At 36.7% G+C, this 27,155-nt stretch overlaps 1 protein-coding gene across 10 annotated transcripts in view; it reads right to left on the bottom strand.

Annotated features, from left to right (window-relative positions):
- Positions 1-27,155, bottom strand: part of NFIB (nuclear factor I B) — a 173,911-nt gene that overhangs the window by 7,637 nt on the left and 139,119 nt on the right. For 2 of the 10 annotated variants that reach the window (XM_062609047.1, XM_062609049.1), the window contains exons 9-12: positions 19,753-19,918; positions 16,180-16,262; positions 7,242-7,330; positions 5,966-6,040 (exon numbers count right to left, since the gene is read on the bottom strand). The exons of 1 other annotated variant lie outside the window; for it this stretch is intronic. In XM_062609047.1, coding sequence (XP_062465031.1) covers positions 5,966-6,040; positions 7,242-7,330; positions 16,180-16,262; positions 19,753-19,918 — 413 coding nt within the window. The remainder of the gene's footprint in view (positions 1-5,965; positions 6,041-7,241; positions 7,331-16,179; positions 16,263-19,752; positions 19,919-27,155) is intronic. 7 more of the 10 variants (XM_062609048.1, XM_062609050.1, XM_062609052.1 and 4 more) reach the window with 7 other exon arrangements.

Here is a 27,155-nt window from a genome sequence, read left to right as displayed (position 1 = left end):
GCCCCCATTGTTTCCAAGATGGATACTCAAAGAAAGACCTCAGCTGCCTCTATTCAGTACCCAGAGCAGACCCTCAGCTGCCTGTTCCTTAAATGTGTTTCTGGCAACCTAGAAGTAACGGACTTTAGAGAAAGTCTTGTCAAATTTATTCAAAAGAAAACCAGCATCATTATGTCAGCAATCACTGCCCAACAACACCAGAACACTCTGTGCAAACACATGCTTCTCCACTTTTCATTGTGATTGAGTTTTTCTCCACACTAGGTGTTTCTACAAACACAACACCTTACATGGGAATTCACACTGTGATTAGACTGATAAGCTTCATGATAACACATCTGAAGACTAAAACCTCTGACATATGTTTTGTGGATGATAGATGCTGGAAGTTTTCTTTCTTTCCTATCTTTGGTCACCCCTCTGCACTGCTCTCTCTCTGCGTGAGCAGGTGAACTTCTGTAGCAGTGGGTGTAAAGAGGAAACAGGTCATTTTTATCTATTTTACATGGGTATAAAATAACTACATTTCACTTGGCAGATTTATGCAATCCTTCCTTATTTATGTTGCTGCCTAAACAGTAAGAAAAGAAGTCAACTTATTTTGTGAACTCCAAAGGACATGTTCTTAAAGCCTTTAGTATTAAAAGTAATATAAACAGCTTCTGTCATTTACTCCTGTTTGATACTCTTTACCTCTCTAAACTTGTTAACTTATTACTTAGATTCCTAACAATTAATTTCTTGTGCCGTTTGCGCAGTAAAAAGTGTAAAAAATTGCTGACCCCCTTGTCTCAATGACGATCAAATTCTGAAGGGAGTGGGACTTTGTTTTTTTCCTCAAAGAAATATAAAAAATATGAATATCCTAATTTATTTTAAAGGCCTGAAGTATGAATGTCATTCAAAGGGGCTGAAAATCTCGAAATATGCACAAAGACTTAAACCCACTTATGCATGAAAGATTCGTCCAATATGATCTGATGAAAAGATTATGTTTCAAAAACAAAAGTTAAAAAATTCAGTAACAGAACCCCATTTAAGGGGCTTAATTTTTTCAACTTATGCTTCATATTCTTTCACAATTTAAAAACATTTTTGCTCCTTCCTCTTTGGATTTCAGTAATATTAAGAAGCAAATTCTGAAATCACAAACACAATGCAAATTGTTTTAAAGCACAGGGATCTGTAAAAATAGAGAGTAGTAATAAAATATAAAAAGAAAAAAAAAAATCCCAACCAGTTTTGTTTCCTCAGGATCTGTCTGAACATACATTTTATAATGCACAGTTCTTTGCTGTCCTTTGGGATTTACAGTGTTTAGCAACTTTAAACAAAATAGAACATTAACTAAAAGAATGTAAATTTTATGTGAGGTCAGCATGGCATTCCGACAATTTCTGTTGCAAAGGCTAAACACACAGCTTCCACGTTATCTTTCTGAAGATTTACAGTGCACTTCAGTGGTTACATACATACATATGTGACTTTTTTCTTTGTTTTTCTTTGCTTTAAAGCTGACAGCCGTCTAATGATTACAGCAGGTGAAGAAATGCAGTCAGTGCTGATAAAGAACAAAGTACTATTTGTAGCAGCTTTCTTATCTACTATTTCGTGTAGGAGACAGAGATCTTGGTTTTGTGGGAAGTACTCAATAAAAATAAGTTGTGGCAAATGACCAATAGGACAGTTGCTACCATATAATCTATAAATTTAATAGGTGTTTATTTAAACCTTTTAAGCCTCCCACCTTATATTAAGACCATGACAAAAATGCAGGTTGCAACAAATTCATCAATGCTGCTTATGAGTCCTTAGGGGGTAAGAAAGCCTCTAAAGGCATGCTGAAGTCCCTGATCTACACGCACTCCCTGGGCAGCAGCTGGCCCCACAGGCAGCTGGGAAAGACAGGACATCCACGCTGCTCACTAGCACCTCCTACGCCATGATGTTCAAGGCTTGATGGCCTCCAGTTGTATTTTACAAATTAACCCTATCATACTGCAGTTTGATTCAACTCTATCTCCAGCCACCCCAGTCGTGATACCACCACCAAGCATTTACTGCGGACAAAAGAGGAAATCTGAATAAAAATTACTGAGGTAAATAGCACTAATCACAGCACAAAGCTCTGAGAACAGTTATGACATAAACAATAACAAAAAAAAAAAACTCAGTCTCTGCTAAGTTGCATATGCTGTCTATCTAACATTCTCACATACCCCATTATATTTGCAGTAAATTTAACTGAACTTTCAACTACCATTTGAACCAAAGCCTGTTCTGTGCTCTTGTGTGCAGCCAAGCCAGACTTACAGCCCAGAAGAGGAAGATACCCTGTCAGCTTTCTCAAAGCTACTCTGAAGTGACCTCTGTGAGCATCACAGTTTAGCTTCTGCCGTGGAAACCATCTACAGTTTCTCTCCAGGGCATCCTAGCAGAAGCACGTTACTGCTGACTGCAAAGCAAACTCAGTCTGGAGCCCACATGGATGGCACCAGCAGGAAAGAGGAGAACACCCTTCCCTTCACCACACTATCTACCAGTTTGGAACAGAAGTCCAAACTTCCAGCCTTTGGTTTCACAAAAGCAGGGGCAATGATCCCTCTGTTCAACTAACTGCCTCAACTAAGTGCCACAGGGGAAGCCAAAACTCCTTTCATTGTCCAGAACATAGGCAACCTGATTGTCCTTGCAGAAGTTCACAACATGTTCCTCTGCCCATGTGGCTTCTCCTTCTGATAAAAAAGCCCTGCATGTATGAGTGGCATAAATCAGATCTACCCTACCATCCAGCTCGCTGTTCCTGAAGAAATCTGTAAGCACTGCACTGGCAGAGGTTATAATATAAATGCCCATCCCATACCTCCAAAAATCTGCTCTAGGCTAAGTTTTGAAGAAAATTACATAAGAAGTACCATCAGGAACTGCTATGAGAGTCAGACTAGTAGCCTTTGTGAGAGAGAGTATGATTTGTAGGACCACCTTCCTGAAGCATTATACCTCTAAGTAATTTCACTATCAGAGTTTTCTCTTACTATAACTAGACTACTCGTGTCTTCAGTTCCCTCCACAGCAAGTATAACATATTTATCTGTTCAAATGCAATAAAATCACAAGGAAAAAGTCTGCAAGCATCCCACAGGGTTAACATTACCCTTTACAGTTTCTATTATAGTTTTCACATACTAATTCAATGAAGAGTTCTGCCATGATTTCCTCTTAAAAATGGTAATTGCTATTTCAAGAACCTCTGATTAAAATATCATTGGAAAGGACCACAAACAGTATTAATATTATGTGTATATACAGTCTGTTTTGGAAGTTATAATAAAATAAAGAGTATAATAATGTTAAACGCAATAAAAAATAAATCCAATTAGATCTAAGTAAATCTGAAGGATTTCAAGATTTTTATTTTCCACCAGTTACTACCTTCTTTCTATTACAGCTTCAGAAGTCTGTGAAAGCATTCCATCATTCAGAAAGTACACCTAAACCAGTATTTCTGTCTTGCCCCTTTACTACCCTGTGCACGAATGCAGTAGCTTAGAAGAAGTAGACCAGATCATGCCAGGTCAGTCACTGGACAGAAAAGGTAGAAATGCCTTCAGTGTCAAAAGAAATAGTACTAGCAAGTCACCGAGCTCATCTATCTCTGTACTAAGCAAGTGCTTGCTCACACAAGTACAAGGAACTTTGCCATTTCAAACTGTTAAGACTGTATGAGCTTTGGGAATGCAATTGTGCTAAACTCAGTGCCCTGGCTAAATTCCCATTTGTGTGTTTCTGCCAAAGGAATAACCACCCCTCCAGCATCTACTGATTGTGATACTTCTGTTACCATTCTAAACTGGTGTCTCTAGTTGCACAGCTGTCAAATTTCACCTCCAAGGTGAGCATTTATTTCAGGACATATATTAAGTATACCTCAACTTTATTTAGGATGAATTTTATAGTTTAGCAGGCACATATCACCCATTGAGCAGATAAAGGAGGCAAAAAAGGAATTCTGCTGTAGTTCTTATTATATTCACTTTTTGTGACAGTGTAAAAAAAAAAAGATCAGGAAAGATCAGGAAGAGGCTACAGAGCTCATTGCTAACAAAGAAAATCCTCAGCAGAGGAAGGGCCCAAAGAAATGATGCATGCCCATGCTGCACTCTGGACCATGCACACATGAGTGTTTGGTGCAGACACAAGGCTACAAGAGGTTTGCAAACACATAGGAGCTATGACCCAGTGGAGAACTGCCTGCCACAGCACCAAACCATGGAGAGCATGGGCTTGGGTTACCAGAGACCATTCAGTCACCTACAAAATACTGACTGTCCACTTTCCACATCTAAGCTGCTTTTTTTTTGCCCCCAAATGTTACCATTTTCACTTTTAACCTGTTGTATTATTTACCTTAGCACTTTTTTAAAATATAAGAGTTGATTTATCAAATTGGCATGACTAAATGACAATGCAGCTAACCCTAACTGCACCAAACAAAATAAAACAAACAAAGAAATAAAACCAAAACAGTGCAATTTTACTGCTCCAAAAGAAACAATCCAAGGTAAGATACTCAGGAGGTAGAAAACTAGAGTAACCAAGGGGTTAAAGATACAGTTCAGACTTGGGAATTCTCTATAATATGCTCCTCCTTCCCTAGCAGTGCTGCCAAAAATCATCTGACAGGAAACATAAGATTAAGTTTGTCCTACCTAAGTGAACAAAGAGTGCTCAGAGCAGGCAACCAGCTCACTGCAGACCGGGAACTTTCCTAATCCTGCTGGAATCCGCAGTGCTGCTTAGAAAATATTACTCGAGTTGTTTTCTTTACTTTAACATCTTGCTTCTGGATCATCTCATTCATTTTGGTCACACTGCTGTTCTTGCAGCTTCTCCCATAAAGGCTAACTTAAAGCTCCAAACATAATCATGTAGAAAATGGACATTATTGATTCCTATGGTCCATTGTTCCCCCATTCCAAGTCCCTGAAGTTCAAGTTCAATCTGGAATTACATCATGTCTGGTTTCTCCTGGTTACCAGACAGCTTGAGACGTGACCACAGCTACAGAAAAAACAAACAGCCTTCTTCACGCTTCGGCTCCCCTATCAATTCAAACATAAACTTTTTTTCTTTCTCTCAAGTATGCTTCAAGTATGGAGCATGGTTAATTTAGAGATTAAGTTCCAAATTAGATTATCTAATGGCATCTTAATGGATTGCTGACCCATTTCCTGTGGGATGGCAGCATGCAAGTCTGGCTTGAATACAACTAATTTCTGAGGAAGCGTTCTGAAGATGTTTGCCTAGATGGAGAGGAAACATAATGTTCTGCACATCTTTCTGCATTACAGAGTTAGGCAAAACCTCTTGAGTTAGAAATTTAAATTGAAAAAGACCATAAAATATTGGGTTTTCTTTCTACAAACACTTTTACAATCAGGATACTTCAGCATTTTTGCTCTTAAATTGTTACGAATTTATACTTCTATTCCAAAATACTGCCCAAGGGGCTGGGGCGGGGCAAAGGGGGGTGGGGGAGAGAGAGGGTGGGGTAGATGGTATGAACCATTGCTCTAACAGGTGTCTGCCAAAATGTGCTTGCCACAGCATAAATAGAGGGTGGTGCTGGGGGGCAGAAAATGATGCTTGTAAAGCTGAACACCCCTACAGCTAGAGCTGAGAAGGAAATTCAGCACTCTGAGAACAGACCTCCACTCAGCATCTCCAAGAACAAGCCAGCTGTTGTACTAAGCTCGTGTCAAGATAGCAGACCGAAAGCAGGAAATGCTAACGTAGTGCATTTGCCTGGGTAGTGTAAATGTGATGTTAAAGTAATGGTTAATCCATAAAACTAACACAAAAGGATTGTTATAAACATGAATATAAATATCAATAGTTGGGAATAAAAACATGTTTGGCAATAGCTGAATTAAAATGTACAGTTTTGCAATGAAAATTTACTTACAGTCTGTGAATATTCTGTAAATACTCAACATGCGCTAAAAGAGACCCATCATGCCAGCTTTTATGAGTGGTCCCACTGGAATTAATATCAATGGTGTAATGAGTGGCTGAGATTCAGGCTCAAGCTCATGTTATCAGACTTAAACACATACACACATACACATGTGCACACAATCACACACACACTTTTTCTCACTCTCATGCCTTAAGTTTGCTTCTTGCATATGCTCTTGCTCTCTCACACAAGTGACTGAGGTTGTATTTTCCTAATTGAGCCATACAGAATTTCACAGCTTCCCCTCACCTTCTGTCTCTAGGAAAACAGTTATTATCAGAGAACTGTAGTTATGAAAAAAGAAGGTTGTTGTTTGTTGTTGGGTTTTCAATAGATTCTAAGTATCTTCTTCATCTGTCCAGCAAAAAAAAAGTTACCTAAATGATCCTAAAGGTACTTGAGAACTTCATTATTTTCAGAATGAGCAGCTAATACTTCATCTGACAGGCTTCTAACCCATATAACCCCCATTAAGTGTTGAATGTTGCACATAATCCTGCACATGAAAGAGATGAAAACCTGATGTATCACAATTATGCTGATTTCATTACAACGCCTATTTAGAAATATGCCTCTACTGTTACCATAATTCATTATATATCAAGAGATATAAAAGATAATAATGTGCAATTTATTAATGTACCAAAGGTTAATGGGTTTTATCATGTTTATTTCTTTTTTTTTTTTTTTAAAAAAACACCTCTCGTTTGTGTAAATCACTTCTAATTATTCTGTTATTTAATTGAGAAATAAGATGGGTTAATCTTACCTTCATGTACATGTTAGTGACCTAAATCTACATCAGCTGATTATGATTAGTCATAAAAGTCTCTATGAATAGTATGGTTATTCATTGCTCAAAACCACCACCACCTCAGACATTTATTATTATACTCATCTATAGCACAATTTTCTTTTGTGTTAACCACTAAGCCCCCCAAAATATGACTACAAATTACATTTTCATTTTTAAAGCCTAAGATCAGTATTCCCTTGAATTTATGAAACCCATGCATTTGACAGCACAGCATTGTCATTCCAGGTGCTTAAGGCAGTATTCATCTTGCACTAAAGATAACCTCAATATGCATGGAGAAATGTTACACACGTGTATTGATCAAATGCCGTCACATATTCCTCTATAGGCCCACTAACACAGATACTGTAGCCCAATGCAACTTTTTTAGAGGTGGTGTAGGGGTGGAAATAATTAAAATGTTACCTTTGCCAGGTAATTCCCAATGTATCGTCACTGGCACTGGGGTATAAATGCCTGCCGTTTTGATTCATGGTCCAGTCACAAATTCTCAGCTGTCAATTGAAACCTAGCAGTCAGATATGGATTGAGCAGTACTACAGTTTTTAGTATTTAAATGAATACATGCAAACTAGTACTGTACATGGCAAAAGCCTTACTTTCCCAAGAAGTCACTTTAAAAGATAAAACAAACAAACAAAAATAACTTATTCTGAGAAATAAATGCCTACAGATTTGCTTAAGATAATGCTACTTTAATTCGCTCCTCTATTAATAAAGCATAAAAGAGTAACTAGAGTTTAGCACATAACAATTAGCTATTATTAGATTACAAACTGAGCTGGAATAAAAGGAAATGTTAATATTCAATAGCAAGGTACTTTAAGAAAGGAAATTAAAATGCTGTTTTCTCTAAGCAATGCTTTACATACGGTGTATTAAGTAAAGGTCAAATATAATCGATATCTTTTAGCATGCATTTAATGAAACACAGGAGACATGCAATCTCTAGAAAATTTGCTCAAATTAAACAAATTTTATGTCCTTATCTTGCTATTTAAGAAGTGTAAAGGTATTTTGTAATTGCAGTTTATTAATCTAGTGTTACTGAAAGTGGTATTACCTAGCAAGAGGTGATACAATAATCTAATCTTTCTGTAGACTAAGAATAATAGCATTTAAAATACTTTATTGCATTTTAATATAATGAGGAATGTACTATATGTCAGCTGAAACAAATTCTTCCCAGATCCTCAAATCATCAGTTCTGACTTCATGGATTGTTCAAGCAACCTTCTATAGCTCTGTTTATTTAACAGCTGCCCTATAGTGTTAGCAGATTTATTGAAAAGATATACTGCTTATTTTTAAGTTTAAGGAAGTGGACTTATCTGACTCATGAAAAAACACACATTTCACCCTCTGTATAGTCATGCTGTATATATATTGCTGTACGATTATATATGATACAGCACTCTGAATTGAAGATAATGTTGTTGCTGAGCTTAATTGCATTCAATGGATTTTCATTTTAGCCTTTGGATAGCACATGCTACAGCAAACAAATTACAACAAACTATTTTCACATGAGCACAATTAATTGAAGTCTTTTCCTGAAAAATACAAATGCTGAGGACAAGACAATATTGCAAACCTGACCCTGTCTGGCTGTTAGACTCATAAGCTTCCTGCTGTTAAGGTCTGAGAAATGGAAATGTTACTCTCTGATGTTTTCATAGGGATTGTTTCTTGTTTGTTATCTAAAGAACTCCAAGGGACCTTCTAAAGGCCAATAAAAGCATGACTAAACCACATGAAATTAACCAGAAAAGGAAGCATGCAGTCAAAAAGTTTGCTAGAGGTAACTGTGAATAATACATTAAATATATTTGAAGAAAGGGTAAGTAAATACCTGGTTTAGTCACTATACAAAACAGTACTCTAAACCTGACTTTAATATTAAAGACATAGTAAAATATGTCAGCTCAGTTACTCAATGTACAGTAGATGTGTTTCTGCTGTAATCCTCAAGAATGTCATCTTCATTACTGGTGCATATTTCAAAGCTTTATAACTTAGCTATAAAAACTCACTTCCAGCTGAAACACAAGACTGAAAGGTTAACACATGCCCCTTTTATTCTTTTATGAAATATGGAATCTACAAATAAAAGTTCTGTGGCTGATTAGAACCACAAAAATTACTAAAATTATAAACTTAGCGTTACCAAATGAGTTATGCACTTAGGTCTAGCTCAAAAATCTGGTAAGTACTTAGACTGCTAAAGAACCCAACCGGATTTACTGTGTGGGGAAAACAGTAAGGAGTTGATACATTTCATTTTAGTAAATCAGCTTCTGCACTAAATCATTATACTCTTCCCACAGTCTGTATGAAAACTTTCCACATGTATAGTTAATATGTTAAATTTATCATTAAGAAAGGTCTAAAAAGCTTTTCAAATCTATTTCATAATGTTAATAATGACATACTTCATATTATATTGTCATATATATCTCAATACTATACATCTGAATACTGCAATGGTAAAAATAGAACATGGGTGTTTTATATATGAGTTGTAGACACATGCACATGTATATGAAGATTCATGCTGCACCACACCTATAGTTAATGTAAACTGTAGTACTATTCACTGGACAAAATGTGCCGTACTTGCAGTCCTGACACCACCTTGAAGAACTGCACAATCCACACATCTGTATGACAAGGCCAGGAGCACATCAGTTATGCTGAAAAGCACTTTCCCGATGTTCAGAACTGTTTCTTCACACTCCTCAGCAGGCTTATATAGCTGCTGCATTGTCTTTAAATTCTAACCTGCCAGGAAAATGGTTTCTCTTCCTCCCTCTCACAAAATTTCCCCTCCCAAATCACTCCTGCATAGAGATCAGAATGTCTAAGATTTAGAAAAATACTTTCAAAAGTATCAAGAAATATCATATTCAGAATCTCCATCCCTCACGTGTGTTGAGTGCTTCCTGGGTAAAAGACTGGAGAAGCTTAAAAGAGCTCTGTGAGCTCTGGCTCCATTTGATGGAAGAAGATGTCTGTTCACAGCAGCAGTGGGAACACTGCCTTTGGAGGATGTCCTAACAGCCCACTAGGGAAAGCCTGGGGGCACAGACCTGACATGAGTAGCAAGCTTTGGGAGGATGTAGGGCATTTTAGTACAGTATTTTGAGTGCTATATGTTGTCTAGAGTCATGTTGAAAGTTTTCTGGCTAGTTGTAGTCCTCAGAGTAACTTATGCAGCCTCTAAAATCATGTCTCTGTGTTAGCTGGAGACAAGGCGGCACATTCACTCTCATCCATAGTAAGCCATCTAAAAAAGTTTCTCTGCAGGACACGTAAAAGGGAAAGGCAGGAAACTACTTAAAGGCTGCTTGAGAAAACTTCAGTTCCTCTGTAGAGGGCCTTGAGAAATAGTTCTCAGGAGACATTTAATAAATGCTGAAAAACATTACTAACTTTCTCAAAAACAAGCTATGAATGCAAAACAAATGACCCTATTCGGCGTGTGTTGTGGTGAAAATTCTTTCCTAGAAGCCTGTTGCAAAGGCCTGCTCTTCAGCCCCACAGCGTTATTTTCAGCAAGGCAAGCCACATGAACACCACTTCAGTAACACCTTCTATCCCCAAAACATTATCACTGATTTTTTTATTTATTTCTCACCTAACCACACAAAAAAAAAGAACGAGTCTGTATTCTGAAATGGAAAAGGATGCCCAGCCTTGCAGCAGATGGGGAAACTTCACAGGCAGCCCAATCATTTCCTGACACATGGAGATGCAGCAACATGTCCTTACTGCTGCAGTCTCTCATCCCTGAGATACATCTTCACTGCTAAACTCATGGAGTAATGGAGAACACAAAGCCCACTGTAACTGTTTCTCCAGGGAGGCAGTGGAACTCTTTCACCCACCTCAGCTGCATCGTGGGATGCGGCCACAGCCCAAGCAGAAGCAGAGCTGTAGGCCTAACTCTTCCACTTCTCTTAAAGACGTTCACCTCCCTGTTCCTGTCCTGCCCTCTGTAAGATGCCAGGGAACTGACTGTGTTCTGCACTTTCCAGTGCTGTGAGACACACTAATGTGAAGTTCTACGCAAGAGCTAAATTTCACTCTATCTCCCTGTTCAGTTTAAACTGGGCAGCTAGCAAGCAAAACCATGCAGCAGAGTTTTAAGTATTCAAATCCTGTGTACATTAAAAATCCACAGTGGACAGCTCAATTTTAGTCATAGTCTGAATATTTTTTACAGCTTAATATTTAAGCAGGGTTTATATTCTCCTATTTAAAGTGTTGCTGTTGAAGACTAACATTCATTTCAAGCTTCTGTGATGGCTAGTAAAAGCAGTCATAGCCATCACAGAAGCAGATATGTATTTTGGAAAGTGTGATAGGAGACTGTGCTATAGCTTCTGTTAGTTGAGAAAAGTCCATAAAAATTAATATTTGCATATTGTCATTGTTTGACTGAAACTTCCTTTAAATGTGTTTCCTTTCCAGCAAGCATATGTGAAAGGTGACCTCTTATCCATTTACATACCTCCCTGGTGGTCATGTGACCCAGTTTTACGTCAAACTGTCAGTTGTGATAAGGGACACAATAAGAACAGCCTAACTGTTGATAACCTGTTTCCTGGCTTTACTGAGAAGTTCTGTTTAAGAGTCCACTTATGCTCTTCTTTCAGCCTTCCGATGAAAGCAAAAGCAACATCCACCCAAAACGTTTTACAAACAGACACTCTGTGTTCAGTGGACATTAAAGTTTACAATTTACATGGTGAATAGTATGAAGAGAACTCCATTTTGAACTGTGGGATTCAGTAACTAAAGGATGCATCTGGTAAGAACAACTTCCTACCAAAGAGGCAGGGCAGCCTGGTGTGTAGGAAATAAAAAGCTATCTCCAGTTCTCTGATTTTTCATTTTAGATACCTTAAGTATTTCTTATTATTAGGTACATGGCAAATGTCTTACTCATAAACATCCAAGCTGTGTGAAAATCATGCACACCACACACCACACCCAGAAATTCAAAGCTCTAGTGAAATCCATGCCACTGGATTAATCTGCGCAAAAACTGGTAAAGTTCAGTAGCTCCTCAGTAACTCGGCCAGCATTAGTTAACACAGTTTACTGTAACAGAACAGAAAATTCTAGAGGTCATTGTCTTTACAGACCTTAATAGCTATCTTGTTTATTTACATTTTCTGATTAAAAACAAAATCACCCATAAAACTAAATAAACATCCAAGAAACAAAACCTGTCAGTTATCTATCTCCTTCATTCCAATAGAAATTTGTGAAACTATTCCTCTGTATTTGCAATAAATACTAATATCTATCTTCCTGTTCATCTATCTTTTTATATTGTTTACACAGGTAAAGTGCATGACTAGTATTTCTAGCAAAATTCTAGCTTCAGAATCACAAACAACATTAACCTGTCTCTAAAAACATAATAAATTCACTGAGAACAGTAACACAAGGAGGCTACAGAAATGCCATCACATAACCATGAAAATTCTGCTCCTTAAGACATCGTTATTGAGCTAATGATGCCTCCATTAAAATTATTTAGCCAAAAGAATGGAGGCACAGCCACAATCTGGCAAGGGACTGTGTCCACTTGCAGAAGATTCAATTCCAGTGTTTCCTCAGTTTGCTGCTTCCTTCTCTAATCTACGCTTAGAAACTACAAACATTCAGTAGATGCAAATTAGAGAAAGAAGGGGGGTGGGGCAGAGAGAAATGCTCCTATATAATTGTGAAGATTATCTAACCTTTCTGTTATGTGCAATTCATTTAAGATGTTTCTCAGCACATATGATGAGCACTGAATAATAGATCTAACTTCATAATATAATCCCACCAGGCAGTAATAGTAATCTTAAAAAAAAACTGTCTCACAAAGGTACTAGCTCTTATCACCTTCCTTGCCCTTTCCTATGGTGCCCTCCCTGCAGTTACATTATCAATACTTAACAGCTCTCATAAGCTAATGCTGAATAAAGAAAAGCAAACCAAGTGGTCATTAACAATTTGTAATAACAGGGGAGTGGGTAAGAATGACATGAGTTTTTAACAACAAAATTATAAGATAAAAGTGACTTTCTAGATGCCACTGAACAAGAGACATGTTTTGTAACTCTTCATGTCACAGTATAGATATACCTGGCATTTCAAGGCAAGTAACAGGGACCAAGACCCAACAGCAACTGCAGCAAAAAGTGGACTGCATAGTTACAATTCCTCATTACAACATTGTCATTCTAACAAAGTAGCATGCCACGTTGTGACAGTATATTTTTCACCGTATCCAGGTCCATAAAAGCAAATAAACTGCTCCCATTGGTGCTATTATGCACCATTTTTCAAAGTTTTATTCAGTGCTTCCCATCTAAATCTAACTATTCCAGGTAGATTGAAGTATAAATTGTTTACTGGAAGTTCTAGCGAACTATCACTTTGTCAAAAGACTTTATGTAAATGCCTGTTGCAAAATATATGTGTAACTTTAAAATTTATTGTGGTTACTGCAATTTAAACAGGCTACATAATGGTTCTTTTTAACAACAATGAAAAGTACTCAACAGTACATGCCAATATTTCTCATAACCAGAGAGAATAAATCTTCATAAAGACTCCTCCAATGAAGTAAAAAAATGTACCGGTGACAATATTTATTCTTGAGGGGTCAATGTGCATTACAGGGTATGGTGAATGTTTAAAAGACCTCTCTGGAACTAAAACCATTGGCTTTCTAAATTAGAATTGCTTTCCAACAGTACAAAATGATTGATTACCTTTATTTCATGTACCCTCTGATTTTTCTTTTCATTCATCATAGGCTGCTTTAACCAAATGCATTTAAAATCTGCCACAAGAAGAGTGGTCTCTTTTAAATTGTTGTAAAGTAATGAAAGGACATAGTAAATCAATCTCATTTCTGCCTTACCGAAGGATAACCTTTGCTCTACAAAAACTGTTTAGACAATCTCAGTGCTCTACCACACTCTCTGGGTAATAAACATATATGGCACTGTCATCTCAGAGATGCCTTTAAAATTTAAGTGAGTGAAGGTAACTAATTAATTAGAAACTTATATATACACACTTATATGTTCATATTTGCTTAATATGAAAAAGCTTGTTGTTAAAAGTTTTCTTTCAAATGGTTTCAGCAGTACATACTATTCACTGATTTTGTGTGTATTTATATGTGCAAGCATCCACACATGTGCCTCACCCTTAAAGACACTCAGGTAAACATACACATATATCCACTGCATAAGAACAGAAGAGAATTCACAGCAAAGACAAAAACATGACACAGTTTTTGAATTTACTATATAGCTCACTGATCACCAGTTGGTGCTCTTGAACTAATGTAACTAGTCTACGAAGCAATATACTTTAGAAGGGAGAACACTGGTTTCACACAGTGGCATTGAAGAATTTTTCTGCTTATCAAGTGCATGTGAGACCACCTAATTTACTTTCCCCTTCCCCCTGAGCCATCTGGACACATGTTTTACCATGAAAGGGACTATTAGACATAGAGATGTAAACACCACAGACTGTGATGACCCTTGAGATCCTTCTCACTTTTATGTTCTTACAACACTGCTGAAATCTTCAAATTTATATTCATCTACACAAAGGCAAAAATATACAAAAGATGCATGAAATGAGCAGTGTACAGTTTACATGCCCATAAACTCAGCCAAGAGAAAATTAAGCGTGCTGCCACTGCTTTCTGGCAGGTGACAAGAAGTCTATAACTCTTTCAATGAACTTGGATGAAGGTGGATTGGGCTTAAGCAGTAACAAATTTGCAGAAAAAATGTGTCTAAAAACTTGTAGTGAAAAAAAAAAAATTGCACATCCCCACGCTGTTGATTGGATGTCAGAGGCTTTTCAAAGGACACTGTAAAACTTCACATGAAATCCAGAATTACATCCAGTGTATTTAAAAAGAGACACGTGTGTATTTTAAAATGCAATAAACATATACAGTGTATCTTTATAAAATAACCATGTTATAGTAATTATAACACATTTCATAAGAGAACAATCTTTGACAGGTTTTAAAAAAAAGCAATACACCAGGAAATTCACTGAAAAATAAATGGTTGGTGAACCCACTAATTGTCATTTGGTATTTTCATAAAAGTGTGCAGATGTTTCCAGTTAGGTCTCACTGGTTAAAAAAGAAATTGGCAAAGCATCAACTATCTTGAATAAATAATCATCTTTATGATTTTTTCTAAACTCTGCATGTGGTGACCTTTAAAACGGACATACTGCCACCTTGCCCTGGGAGTGGGTAGAGGTGGAGAGTTCCAGATGAAGCATGCTTCAGTTGCACCTCAGCAAACACAAAACAGGGAGGTTTTACTGAAAAATGAGACAGTCATGTGTACCAACTGTTAACAGGAACTCAAGCCTGAGAAGAAAATATAGTATAATAAATACCAAGGACTATTTAACAGCCCTTTTTGTTATTGCCACATTCAGCTTTTTTCTTTATAACATTGTACATGCTATTGATTTCAAAGTCCTCAACTGTTAAGATACAGGAGCAACAGAAACACACATTATAAAACATGTTCTAAAGGGTTTGAATTTATTCCTGTTACCAGTAATGTAGCATTTCTGTATATGTATGGCCTTGCTACTGACTCCAGCTAATTTGTTTGTAAATCATCATTAATCTCGGCTGTATATTTTCACAGTTTGGGTAAACACTTCATTTGCATTAAATTTACAGCATTAATGAGATGTGAAATTTAAAATGGTACTTGAAACATAAATGATGTAAGAAACCAGAACAAGAATGTGGTTTTACCATGTTTGAAATCAGCAGACCAATTTAAACCTATTAAACTATAAATGATTGCATTGAGAATTTGGTTTTGTAACTCAGCTTCTAGAACTAAAATGAAGAAATGTAGGCTTACACATCTAGGGGAAAAAATAGTTTTAAAATAATAAGTTGGACCTTTAGCTGTGGAAGTTTTGCATATTTTTTTAACTCATTTTGAAATGAATATTTGCTGCTTATACATTTCATTCTGTTTCCTAAAATCCTATTACAGAATAAGCATTCTTGAAATATAAGCATCTTGAAAAATAAAATAGTTGAAAGAAATATGATTAGAAGTTCCTTAAGATGGCACAAATGTAAGAAATCATATGCTAAATTGACATTTCTCAAAGGTTTCAGTTGTTTTGAATACACTTCACCTTCAGATGACAAATACTGAAACCCTTAGAATCCCAGTCTAATCCAAGATAACAGTGGCAGCATGTAGGACGGTAATATTGCAAAACTTCTCTATATCATTACACCTATGTGAAACTTGCCCACCTGTTGCTGATGTAGGAAGGATGGGTCTCTTGGGCCTAGTCCCACATATCGATTGGCTTGGGATGTGCCTGAGGCTGTGTAGGCTGATTAAGGAAGAACAAAACAGATTGATAAAAATGCCAACCTATCATAACTATTACCCTGTGAAGGTACAGTACAAATATGAGAGATCCAGAGTTATGATTTTGCAATACATAGGATGTGTCTGTGGTATTCCTTTATTTAAAATTTAATAGAATGCAAAAGAAAAATTCCACCAAATTGGGAAAGCCATGTAAAAATTCCTATAAACTTCAATGGAAACTGCACATGTAAATCATAATGATGTCTCTTGTTAAATAAAAGTTGCTCTGATTAGTGGTTTTATTTTAAAGCAATTAAATAAGATACGTATTAGAAGGAATCACGGGCCTGATTCTCATTTCCATTACACCAATCTAAGGCACCAGTGAAATCACTGAGATTATAATGTTGAGAGAAAATATTAGTGCTCAGTTATTATTCTTACTGCTCTGAAGGCCCATCACAAAACTGTAGAAGAACAACAATAATTGGAAGCAACAGTTCATTTTGCATAAAATGTGTCTTTACAGGCCTTTGGAAACAGGTTGTAATCAGATTAGCATTTTTATCAGAAGGGAGCTGGTTTTTACTGTGCAATATAATATTAAATATTCAACTCCCCTATGCATCAGGAAACAGCATTTTCCTATGGGGACAATTTTAGAAAGTCTCTCACTGATACAAAAGATTGAAGAAACACATTTCTGAAAAGAAAAGCAATTGTAGGTGATGCTGGGATAAGTTCCGGGATATGGATCCTTTACCTATAGGTCACACTCCTATCTGGTCTCTCTCAATGATTTCTAAAAGCCATTACCTTCTCATGGCTTTGGTGGTACTTATGAAGCAAGGTAGGTGGCCTGACTTCCCAGTGTGGAGATATCCACACTGCAACTTGCAGCATGACAACCTGGAAACCTGCTAGTAGACAAGGCAAAATTACTAAAATTGAAAAGCCATACACAAGGACACCAGTGAGGTGCTGGATGGGAGTATTTACTGAATTGGCCTGTTAGTATTAAAGTGACAAAGCAAATAAACGCAAATGAAATCAATTAAATTTAAAAAGATTAAAAAAAAAAGAAAAGAATGTTTTATACAGTAAACAGACTTTACTGAAAAACTGTCATAAAAATTAATCAGTTATTAGAACGAAATTACAGTGGAGGTTACAGGGTTCCTCAAATAATATCAATTCCTGCTGTTCTTTCTCATTCAAAACAATTTTGCTGTTGCACTTCAGAATGAAAAGCAGTGCTAATCAGTTACTATTTTGTTTTTATCAGACTGATAATAATGATAACTTGTTGGCCAAGCATATGCTTTGTATATCTCTCTATATATATATCTTGAACCAATCAATCAGTTATTGCAAACGGAAGTAGAACTAGGCCATAAGATATATTTAGTCTTGATTTTTCCATTAAGTTAACATTAGCACTCTGTATGGCAGGCCTATTCTGACTGATAATACAGTTTATATGTACCCATGTATAATTTATCTATCAGCAACACATGATCCCTCATTATTTGCTGTTTTCTTCATCAACCAGATACGTTCCTTCATTTTTTTGCTCTTACAATTACCAATCTAGTTTCAAAAGGCTTTGCCAAGCAGATAAGACTACTGCATTGCTCTGAAAACCATAATACTGAACATTCACCATTTATACACTACCTCATTTTCAGAACTGGCACATCCTAATAAAATTTGTATATTGAGGATTTTTCATTTTTATTTACATTCTGTAGTAATGGATGTTGGACCTTTAGGCAAGTAGTTATTTGCACAGTCCTGTGGAAGCATGAGGAGGCCTTATTTCAAATATCTAAGCAGAGATGTTCTCAGGATCATGGGAAATCAGGTACCCAAGTTCCAAGAAACTGGGTGCCAACTTCATTTGAAAATATAGTTCAATTTTTTCCCATAGTAGTATGGCAATCCCATAGTAGCATGGCAAAGAACAGATTCCTGTAACAATTAATAATATGGTCAGATTACCAGAAGGTATCCCAAAGCAGTTCTGACATTGTATTTGTTCTTTTTGACATTTGTACTGGAAATCCCAACCTCATTTGAGACAGCTATTTAGGCCAGGGACAATCACATCAAACAGGAAGCAGAATGAAACCATGAATACTTGAAGCTATACATTAACTCACTTTTCTCCGTTTTCTGTTCTGGACCAAAAGTTTAGAGTGATAGCTTCCTGTTTGCTGCTAAAAATTCTTAAAAGGCACAAGAACTGTACCACAGACCACTAGGGAGGATATAGATATACTCTACCACCTTTTACCAGAACCTCCGATGTACTGAAAGAACAGCTAAAATGCTTCCATGAATCTATCTGCATAATTATTTGTTTATACTTAAACAATAGTTTGTCCAAAAGTTACTATCCTTTTATAATAAAGGCATAACCAATTTTCTTCCTTTACATCTCAACCACTCCTATGCATTTGAGTCTATCTCTGCTTCACATTCTAATGAAAAGACTTAAAAGTATCAGAACACTTAAGAAACATATAGTTTATGGTCTCCATTAACAACAGACCAAAATTTAGGGACTGGATTCACAGCTCAAGTACTACACAGACCTAAAGCAAGTAATTTTAATGTAATGGACCCTAAAGAGTTTAGTATCTTCAAAGACTGGCAAGTTTCCTTCCAAAGTGTATGTTTGTAAGTGGTTCCTAGAAATCTTCACCACCCTGATCAATATGGGCAACACTGGCCATCTCAAACTCAAATAAAAGTTCAATGACACAGAGCACAAACGCAGAAAGCAGTTAAAGTAGTGCATCACTGAGCACTAGTTTGTGGAAGAAATTACCCTATACATAATAACACCTGTGCTCTTATTTCCAAAACTGCAATTCCATTGAAGATGACAGGATAAAAATATGGCCCTTGAGTAGTAATTAAGAACTTTAAATGTGAAAGTTGGGAAGAAGGGAAGAGACAACAGTGGCTCTGCCATCCATTGTTGCAATGACAAGGAATTAAAATTTTCTTTTGCCACATCAGTTGTTTTTTTGCTAAAAATGACACAACCTATATCAAGATGCAATTGTCATAGCTCGGATCCAGTAAGTGTTGTAACAAGGCTTGATTTCTGTAGGAAAGCTCATTGAGGAGCAAATCATCCAATCTCTGTTTGGAATTCTGTCTGCAGGTCACTGTAAAACCTTGCTGTCTGGGTGTGCTTCTCAATGTCTTAACAATGTCCACCTTAGATGAACAACCACGTTTTCTTTCTCTTGAATAGTGGGCAAATATGCAGGCTTTTCCCTTTCTTTCTGATTGTCATGTCACAAACTTTGGTTCATGTAACATGATGGTTGAAATTTGGGGAGGAAAAGCTTCCAGTCATACCATGTTTGCTCTCCATGTAAAATGATGAGCATCCACTTGGTCAAATAGTAGGAAAAGACGCCTTTTTCTGGCCTCAATTTGAAATCATATCGAATCTTCGATGGACATATTTTGTTTCCTAAAGAAATACTTACTGGTTGCTGTAGGTGAAGATGCCTCACCTTCAGTGGATGTAGTGATGGGTTTAGTATCTGTCATGGTCAGGGTCACAGGTCGCACCGCACTGTGATGGGGAGAGGGTGCCAAAACTGGAGTAAAATGGCCAGGCACTTTCCCTACTACTTGACCACTGCTGTTAGGCTACAAAACAAAATCAAAAGAATGCCTTGTGAAATATACACATTGCATTTAAGGAACCTACCCACCTATCTTAGGGTTTTCCAGAATGCCCATCACTATAATACCTGCTTGCTGGAATGCCCCATTCTAAAAAATCTACAAATTTCTATGTGGTATTTTCAGCAGGCAGATCCCTCCTCAGATAGGTAGCACATGCTTTTAAATAGCAGTACTTTTTGGTAAACTTTCTTTCTGGATGCAGCATGCATCAGATTGTTTTAAAATATATTTGCTGTTTATGCAGTGGCTGTGAAGTGAACCACAGTAAATCCCACGATAGCAAGATTAAACTGAGTAGGCACAACCCTAATGTATGAAGTATTAAGAGCAAATGAATGATGCAAAACTTCTGTTTTCACATGCCATACTACTCTGGCTTGGAGCATAACCAAGCCTTGACCACAGTTGTCCACAGAGATTATGCATACTGGAAGGCTAACTAATAATTCACATTTAGGACTGGGGATGAGGGTTAGGATACAAGTTACTATAATGCACATGTCACAACAGCTGGCCAAAAGCCACCTACCTAAAACACAGAAGTATTTAATAATAGGAACTCTGCAAGTCAAGAGCATTACAAAGAGAACTCTTTCATAAATACAAGAAGCAATCTGCATATGACCTGATGATACAGGTCATCATTCTACCTTCTGAATATAGGCATATCTGAATTTGGCAATGTTGACAAGTAAATATGTATGTTTATCCAATGCTTAAACATGCCTTAAACATTCTGCCTGACTGTAAATACTCCAACGATAATTAACTTGCAGTAAAAATTAGCAAGCAGTAAAATTTTTTTTCAACTGTGGCTGGTAACTTTTGTCTTAAACTGCTTGTGTGTTCTGTGACTCATAGGTACTTTAAAGTACAGCCCTGCAAAGTAAAAAATACTGGTAATCTTATTATCAGAAGGATCTTGTCAAATTTGAGATAACTCAGACTAAAGAAATGGACTGATAAAGGGCGTTATTCAAACAATACAAGGAAAGGTTAAAAGAGGTAAGCATGTCTATGGTAATGAACTAACAACTGGTCCAAGACAATTACTGCAGGTATGTGCAGAATATAAACACACAGAAGAGGAAGGAATTATTTGGAAAGTACAGGAAGTATAAACTCTGGGTATTGGAATAAAATAGAGAAGGAGGAAATTTAAAATTAATAGCTGGAGAAACTTCCTGGCAGCATGATCTACTAGACTTTTCAAATGCCCCCACGGGAGAGTGCTGTTCTTTAGGACATCTAAAACTAAGCTAGAAGAAAACACTAGAAAACATAAGTGCAAATGGAGACCAATTTTATATTATAGGAACATTGAGCAGTTAGCAGACTATTTCCCTCACTAAAACCACAAGAATTTCAACGAAAAATAACAGTAAAAATGTATACTAATGAGAAGTGGCTCACAAAATACTCCACTAAATGAAGAAAAGTCACCCCCTAAACACAACTATATGTTTCACTAGGTGGGAGCAGGGCTGGGGAGAGGAGAGACAGAATTCCCCAAGATCTTGCAAATACAGAAACTGAATGGTATTTACCACTTTTTCATTTATGTTCCTAGATGCATAAACTGAGAAGTTAATACTAGGCATTTAGTAATGGGAATAAGGTCAGCTGTCAAAGTAGCTTCAAAATAAGAAAGCAGCATGGATTCAAAGGAACGACAATACATTTGCAAATATCATGACTTCCCCAACTGGCATGCTACATTAAGTTTTATAAACTAGCTAAAACTTCACTGTTCAATAGAGCTCCCTTATTATGTGTACTTGAAATGAAAATGATGTCACAGAATATATACACAACAATTTCTAGAAAATAATGTGGCCTAAGAGTTTACTGAGCATCTGCTTGCATGCTTACATGAGCAATGAATGGGTCATAAGCAGGAGACTCACTCAGTAATTACTAATTTAATTCTTTCCTTAAGAATACAAATTACATCTCTATACTACAGCAAACACTCATATAAAGTATGTGACAGTAAGTCCATTGAGATCTACTTTAGCAGTAGTTTAGGGAATTTTATTTTGTGGGATCTATTTTAATGACCTGCAATCCTCTAAAACCAGGTACCTTGGCAATCAAAAATCTGACTTGACCTGCATTAGAATAAAATGAAAATTTTAGCTAACATAAATTCAGAAAATCTCTAAGAAATACGAGAAGTAAATTTCCTATAAAAATAAGCCAAGATACTTTAAAACTTAGAGGCCTTTAAAAAATTTTATTGCATACTGTCACATTTCTTCAAGTATCTTCTGACTGCGCTTTATGATTTATTTTGTTTTTATTTTTGTACTATCTAACATCTATTTTTTTCCTTTCTCAAGTACTTTAACTCTGTTTTCACATCTGTAATAAAACATTTGATTTGTAATTTTGCAGCAACATCAAAACTACATTGTAATAACTGTTTGGGTGTTATTGTTTGGCAAACACAAGAAGGGATAAGTACATACAAGACAGAGCTTGTTGCACCATGACTAAGAACCTAACTTCTACCCCATACTAAAAGTTTCCTGTATTTAAATTTTTAACTAATCTCAGTTGAAGGTGAGCATGTCACTACTAGGGCTTCTACATACATGATTCTTCTTCTGCAATTCTAGCTGCCTTTCAGCAAAGATGGAAAACTTCTGGTCAGGAATAGACCTCTGGAGTTGTCAATTCGTAATCTTATTGAAAACTGGCTGCTAGAAATAACTTCTGTGGCCTCTTCTCATTTTTAACTTTTTCGGTTATATCAGAAGATATTTTAGCATGGAAACTACATATCTATTTGGAGAGTATCCACTTGAATTACAATTGCAAATATTTATAGCACATCATTTAACACAAATTAATTTTATCCTTATTTAAAACAAGTTTTAGGTTCTAGTTCCAGTTTTTCCAGAAGAGATTCTTAATGACAAATGCATTACAGGTGAAAAATCAACTGTTACCATCAACTAGGGCATCAATATGTCTGTGTGATGCATTCCCAGGGAGACGATGCCTGAGGCATAAACTTCAAGCAAATTGCATGGAGGCAGCTGTGTTAGATAAACAAGCTGTGCATTTGAAAATAGGAGAGGGAAAGAAGCAAACACAATGAAGGTCTGGCAAATTTAGCCCAATTTATGCAGGTGTACATTTTTCTATTGTTGGATTGGAAGCTAATTTGATTTTCAGATCTGTATTACATTTTTCAGCTTTCTAATTCACACCATCTTGAATTGTCACAAATTAATCCATTCATGTGTTCAAAGCCACAGATGAGTTGTATTATCTGTCATAGCTGTAGCATAACCTAAGAGTGTCAGACTGTTAATATCTGTTTGTGTGCACTATGCACACTTTCAGTTAATCATCAGATCTGAAGTCTGAACAGAAAATAGATATATATATATGTACCGTCTTAAAATCTGGATTCACTGTACTCATTTTTCCTGCTGGGATTTTACTAATATTACTTGTAATACTAATATTTTACTAATATTTACTGTTTATTTTACTAATATTTACTGATATTTACTGTTTACTAATATTACTTGTAATCAGTAATCAATCACCTCCTCTCAGACTTCCGTTTATATATTTGCCAAATAACAGCACCTTTACACCTTAGGTCTTTAGTTACATTTTAGGAGATTGATTTTTCATACAGCTCACTACATCCAGTATTAACAAAATCTTTCTGATGTCACATTGAAATGGCAGCACTAACATCTACAGATGAGATATCCAAGCATAACAGAAATTGGACATGCATATTAAATATCTAACAAACTATTAAGTTGCTTAAATGATTAAACAGGTTCAAATTTACACGGTATTTCTTTTTTTTACAAAATATTTTTATTATAATTCCAAATTCTAAATAAAATAATTCAAATTTTCCTTGGGCTCTCAAATACAAAGCATCTTCAAAAAATAAACAACAAAGGTGGAAATCATCTTAATCCTGTGCATTTTCTAGGTAGAGCTACGTAGGATACTGTGTTAGGTGCTTCAGAAAGAAGTTTCAGGGCTTAATAAGTATTTAATTATTCCAGCTAACCACTATACTCAGAGAATAATATATTTGCATCTCAAAACATGGGTTTTTCAATAGGAACTCTGTTTCCCAAGGACGTTCCCGTATTACAGCCAGGTGATCAATCAGTGAGTGTGATTTAGTTAAAATGGATTCAGTGTGCTTGGAAATACTCTGTCACCTATTTCTTCTACACAGTTACAGTCCCTTGTAATGGCAGAGTTCAGGTACCATGGTGAAAAACATCACCGCAAAAACCTACGGCAGTGTTGTTTTGTGACCATTGATAGAATTAATTTTGTCGATGAAGTGGTAGAAGATACAGTTCCGCAGTTTGGTTCCCTGCTCACACACCAAATACCTTGTTTTAACAGTTGTCTACTAGCTATATCAATGAACCTGGAAATCATAGCTGATAAATTTCATCGTTGAGTCCATGGCACTGTGCTTTGTTACACCCACGGAAGATGATGGATGTTTCAAAATATCTACAAGTAAAAGAAACTGGAAATATCTTCCCTTTTTCTAGCTCTCCCCTCCCTCCACCCCCCCCCCTTTTTTTTTTTCTTTTTTTTTTTTGCTATACAATGCAAACCAAATCTTTTACCTCAGTAGAGCTTTTGCCTAGGGCACACTAATTCTATATCACCTGTGAATATACAATAGCCATGTCAGTCTCCCACTGCAGACAGCTCAGTGGTACAGGAGGTAGTTTCATCAAATATGCAGAAGATACATCCTCAAGTTATTACCTACCTGCTTAAGAGAACACAGTGTCTTTGAGACTGCTAAGCATAGAAGAAGGGCATTACTACTGCCAGTGAGACTGTAGAAGGTACTGTACAGCAGTTCCTGTGTTTGAACCTGGTGAGTTCCATAAAACATTTGTTTAACAAGAAACAAAGCTATGCAGATTTCCTTTTTGCTATTGAACTGTATGGTAGCAACAGAAAAGCTTTTTCATAGTGGCACTTATCACTTTTCATAAAGACGAATATAATTAGTTTCCATACACTTGCAACCTGAGTAACTCATTGCTACGGCACATCTTACACAGACCTCACTGGGAGATGCCACACAAGAGCTTCAGGTGGTGTGACACGCAGCTACCTGTCTACATGCAGAATTAGCTTCAGAAGGAACATGTTGTTGCCAGTCCTTGGCTGACAACATCACTTCTGTACGAAATCAAGGTGTTGACTTTAACTGATAAAGCTCTCAGTCTCAGCCATTTAGGAAAGCATTTTCCTCTTGATGTAATGCTGCTGGAACTAAGAGCAACTGCAGAGCTTCAGCAACCGATATCAGATATCATAAGACATCCTAGGCAAAGAGCCCTGCATCCTGAATCACAATTTTACCTGTGAGCTCACAAAATATTTATTATTTGTCAACAGGTAGAGCACAAGGAAATACCCAGCTTTCCTCGTGTATTTGCCTTAACAACAGGGTAAATCCATGTTACGCAAGCACGGAAAAGAGAATCTTTTTGTAGATAAATTTTCAGAAGATATCTTTGGGTTAAATGGTATTTTGTGCACTCTGGAGACTTATAACTGTGCATTTAATAAACTAAAATGAGCAAACTAAATAAAAAAGTAATCATTTTTAACTGCATTTAAGTCTTCAGATGTCTTGTCAGTAAATAGAATTAACCCAGTGTTCCCTCCCTACCTCCCAATTACAATTAAAACCAGCACATTGCCATATTTAATCTTCAATAATTTCTTAACTTCACAAGGAAAGACTTGTCCAAGAAGTTGAAATTATTAAATGTCAACAACGAAAGAAGCTAGCTATGCCAAAGGAACCACACGTATACATATCACTTGTGTTGGCTTATTCTGCTAGTATTCTCCCAGGAAACAGCAGGAAACCCTTTGACCAGCCCAAAGAGACTCAGAAGATTCCCTCCTTGTTGCCAAATGACTGCAGCTACTGTACTGAAGAATGACAAAGCATCTGCCTCATATTCTTAAAGAGTGTGCTTATCTTTTATTGAACAAAAATCTGAATGCCCCAATCAACTATGAAAGAAAAATAAGTGGCCTCACCAGCTTCCAGAAGCAGCTCTTCTCAAGCCGTTCAGATATTTCTGTCTTCAGACAAAGATAAAACCATTAAAAAAATAAAGTGGCCAATAGCTCACATTGGAACAAAATTTTAAGAGCTCCAGGAATTTTTGTCAATGGGTGGACAATGGTTCGCTTGGACTGTAGTATCTAATAAGTGTAATCCAGAGAAGAACTTTTTACAAGGGCATGTAGTAACAGGACAAGGGGTAATGGCTTTAAGCTGAAACAGGGTAGATTTGCATTTGATATTAGGAAGAAATTCTTCATTGTGATGGTAGTGAGGCACTGGAACAGGTTTACCAGAGAAGTTGTGGCTGCCCCATCCCTGACAGTGTTCAAGGCCAGGATGGGGCTTTGAGCATCCTGGTCTACTGGAAGGTGTCCCTGCCCATGGCAGTGGGGAGACAGAGTTGATTCCAGTTCTAACCATTCTATGATTCCATGAGTAACAGCTATCAGTCAAACTGTGGAGACCAGCACGCTATCATAATACAGGTACATACACACTCAATCACATCCAGTCACATACATGCCTCGCTAAGAAGAAAAGTCTTCAAGTGTAATAAAAAGGACTCAGCGGAATTACCTAAATCATGGAAAGTACAGCGGTTTTGAAAACCTTGGGACCTTTTCAAACCACCACGTGGAGGCAAGTCCAGCTCTATATTTACCAAGGTCCACTTCTGTTCAGTACATTTGTTTACTTATTATCCAGATTGATGCATGAAACAGACAACCACGGCTCTCTTTTTTTTAGGATCATCCATTTTGGATCATTTTTCACTGCAGCCAAAGGGCCTGTTTGAACTTCCTGACTGTTCATCACACATAATTTGGAGTATTTAACATTATGTCAAGAAAATTGCCCACTGCTTCCCACTGTGTAAACCTATGGGAGCTCTATCTTTAAACTAATTTTACTTAAAGTATTCCATTGAATACCATGACTGTTTCAGTATAATCAGTGCAGCAGTAATGTAATTAATCTCAAAATTGCTTCTGGGAGTACATGGCATCTCAGTTGCTTGTCGTAACAATCTAAATTAGCGTATTACCAAAAGATGCTGGGGAACAGTTCATTTTAGGTAAATGCTGT

The sequence above is a fragment of the Pezoporus occidentalis genome, unplaced genomic scaffold (assembly GCF_034315485.1).
Source record: "Pezoporus occidentalis ecotype Australia unplaced genomic scaffold, CSIRO_AGI_Poc_V1 ctg133, whole genome shotgun sequence".
NCBI classification, from domain to species: Eukaryota; Metazoa; Chordata; class Aves; order Psittaciformes; family Psittacidae; genus Pezoporus; species Pezoporus occidentalis.
This window is presented reverse-complemented; position numbering and strand designations above follow the sequence as displayed.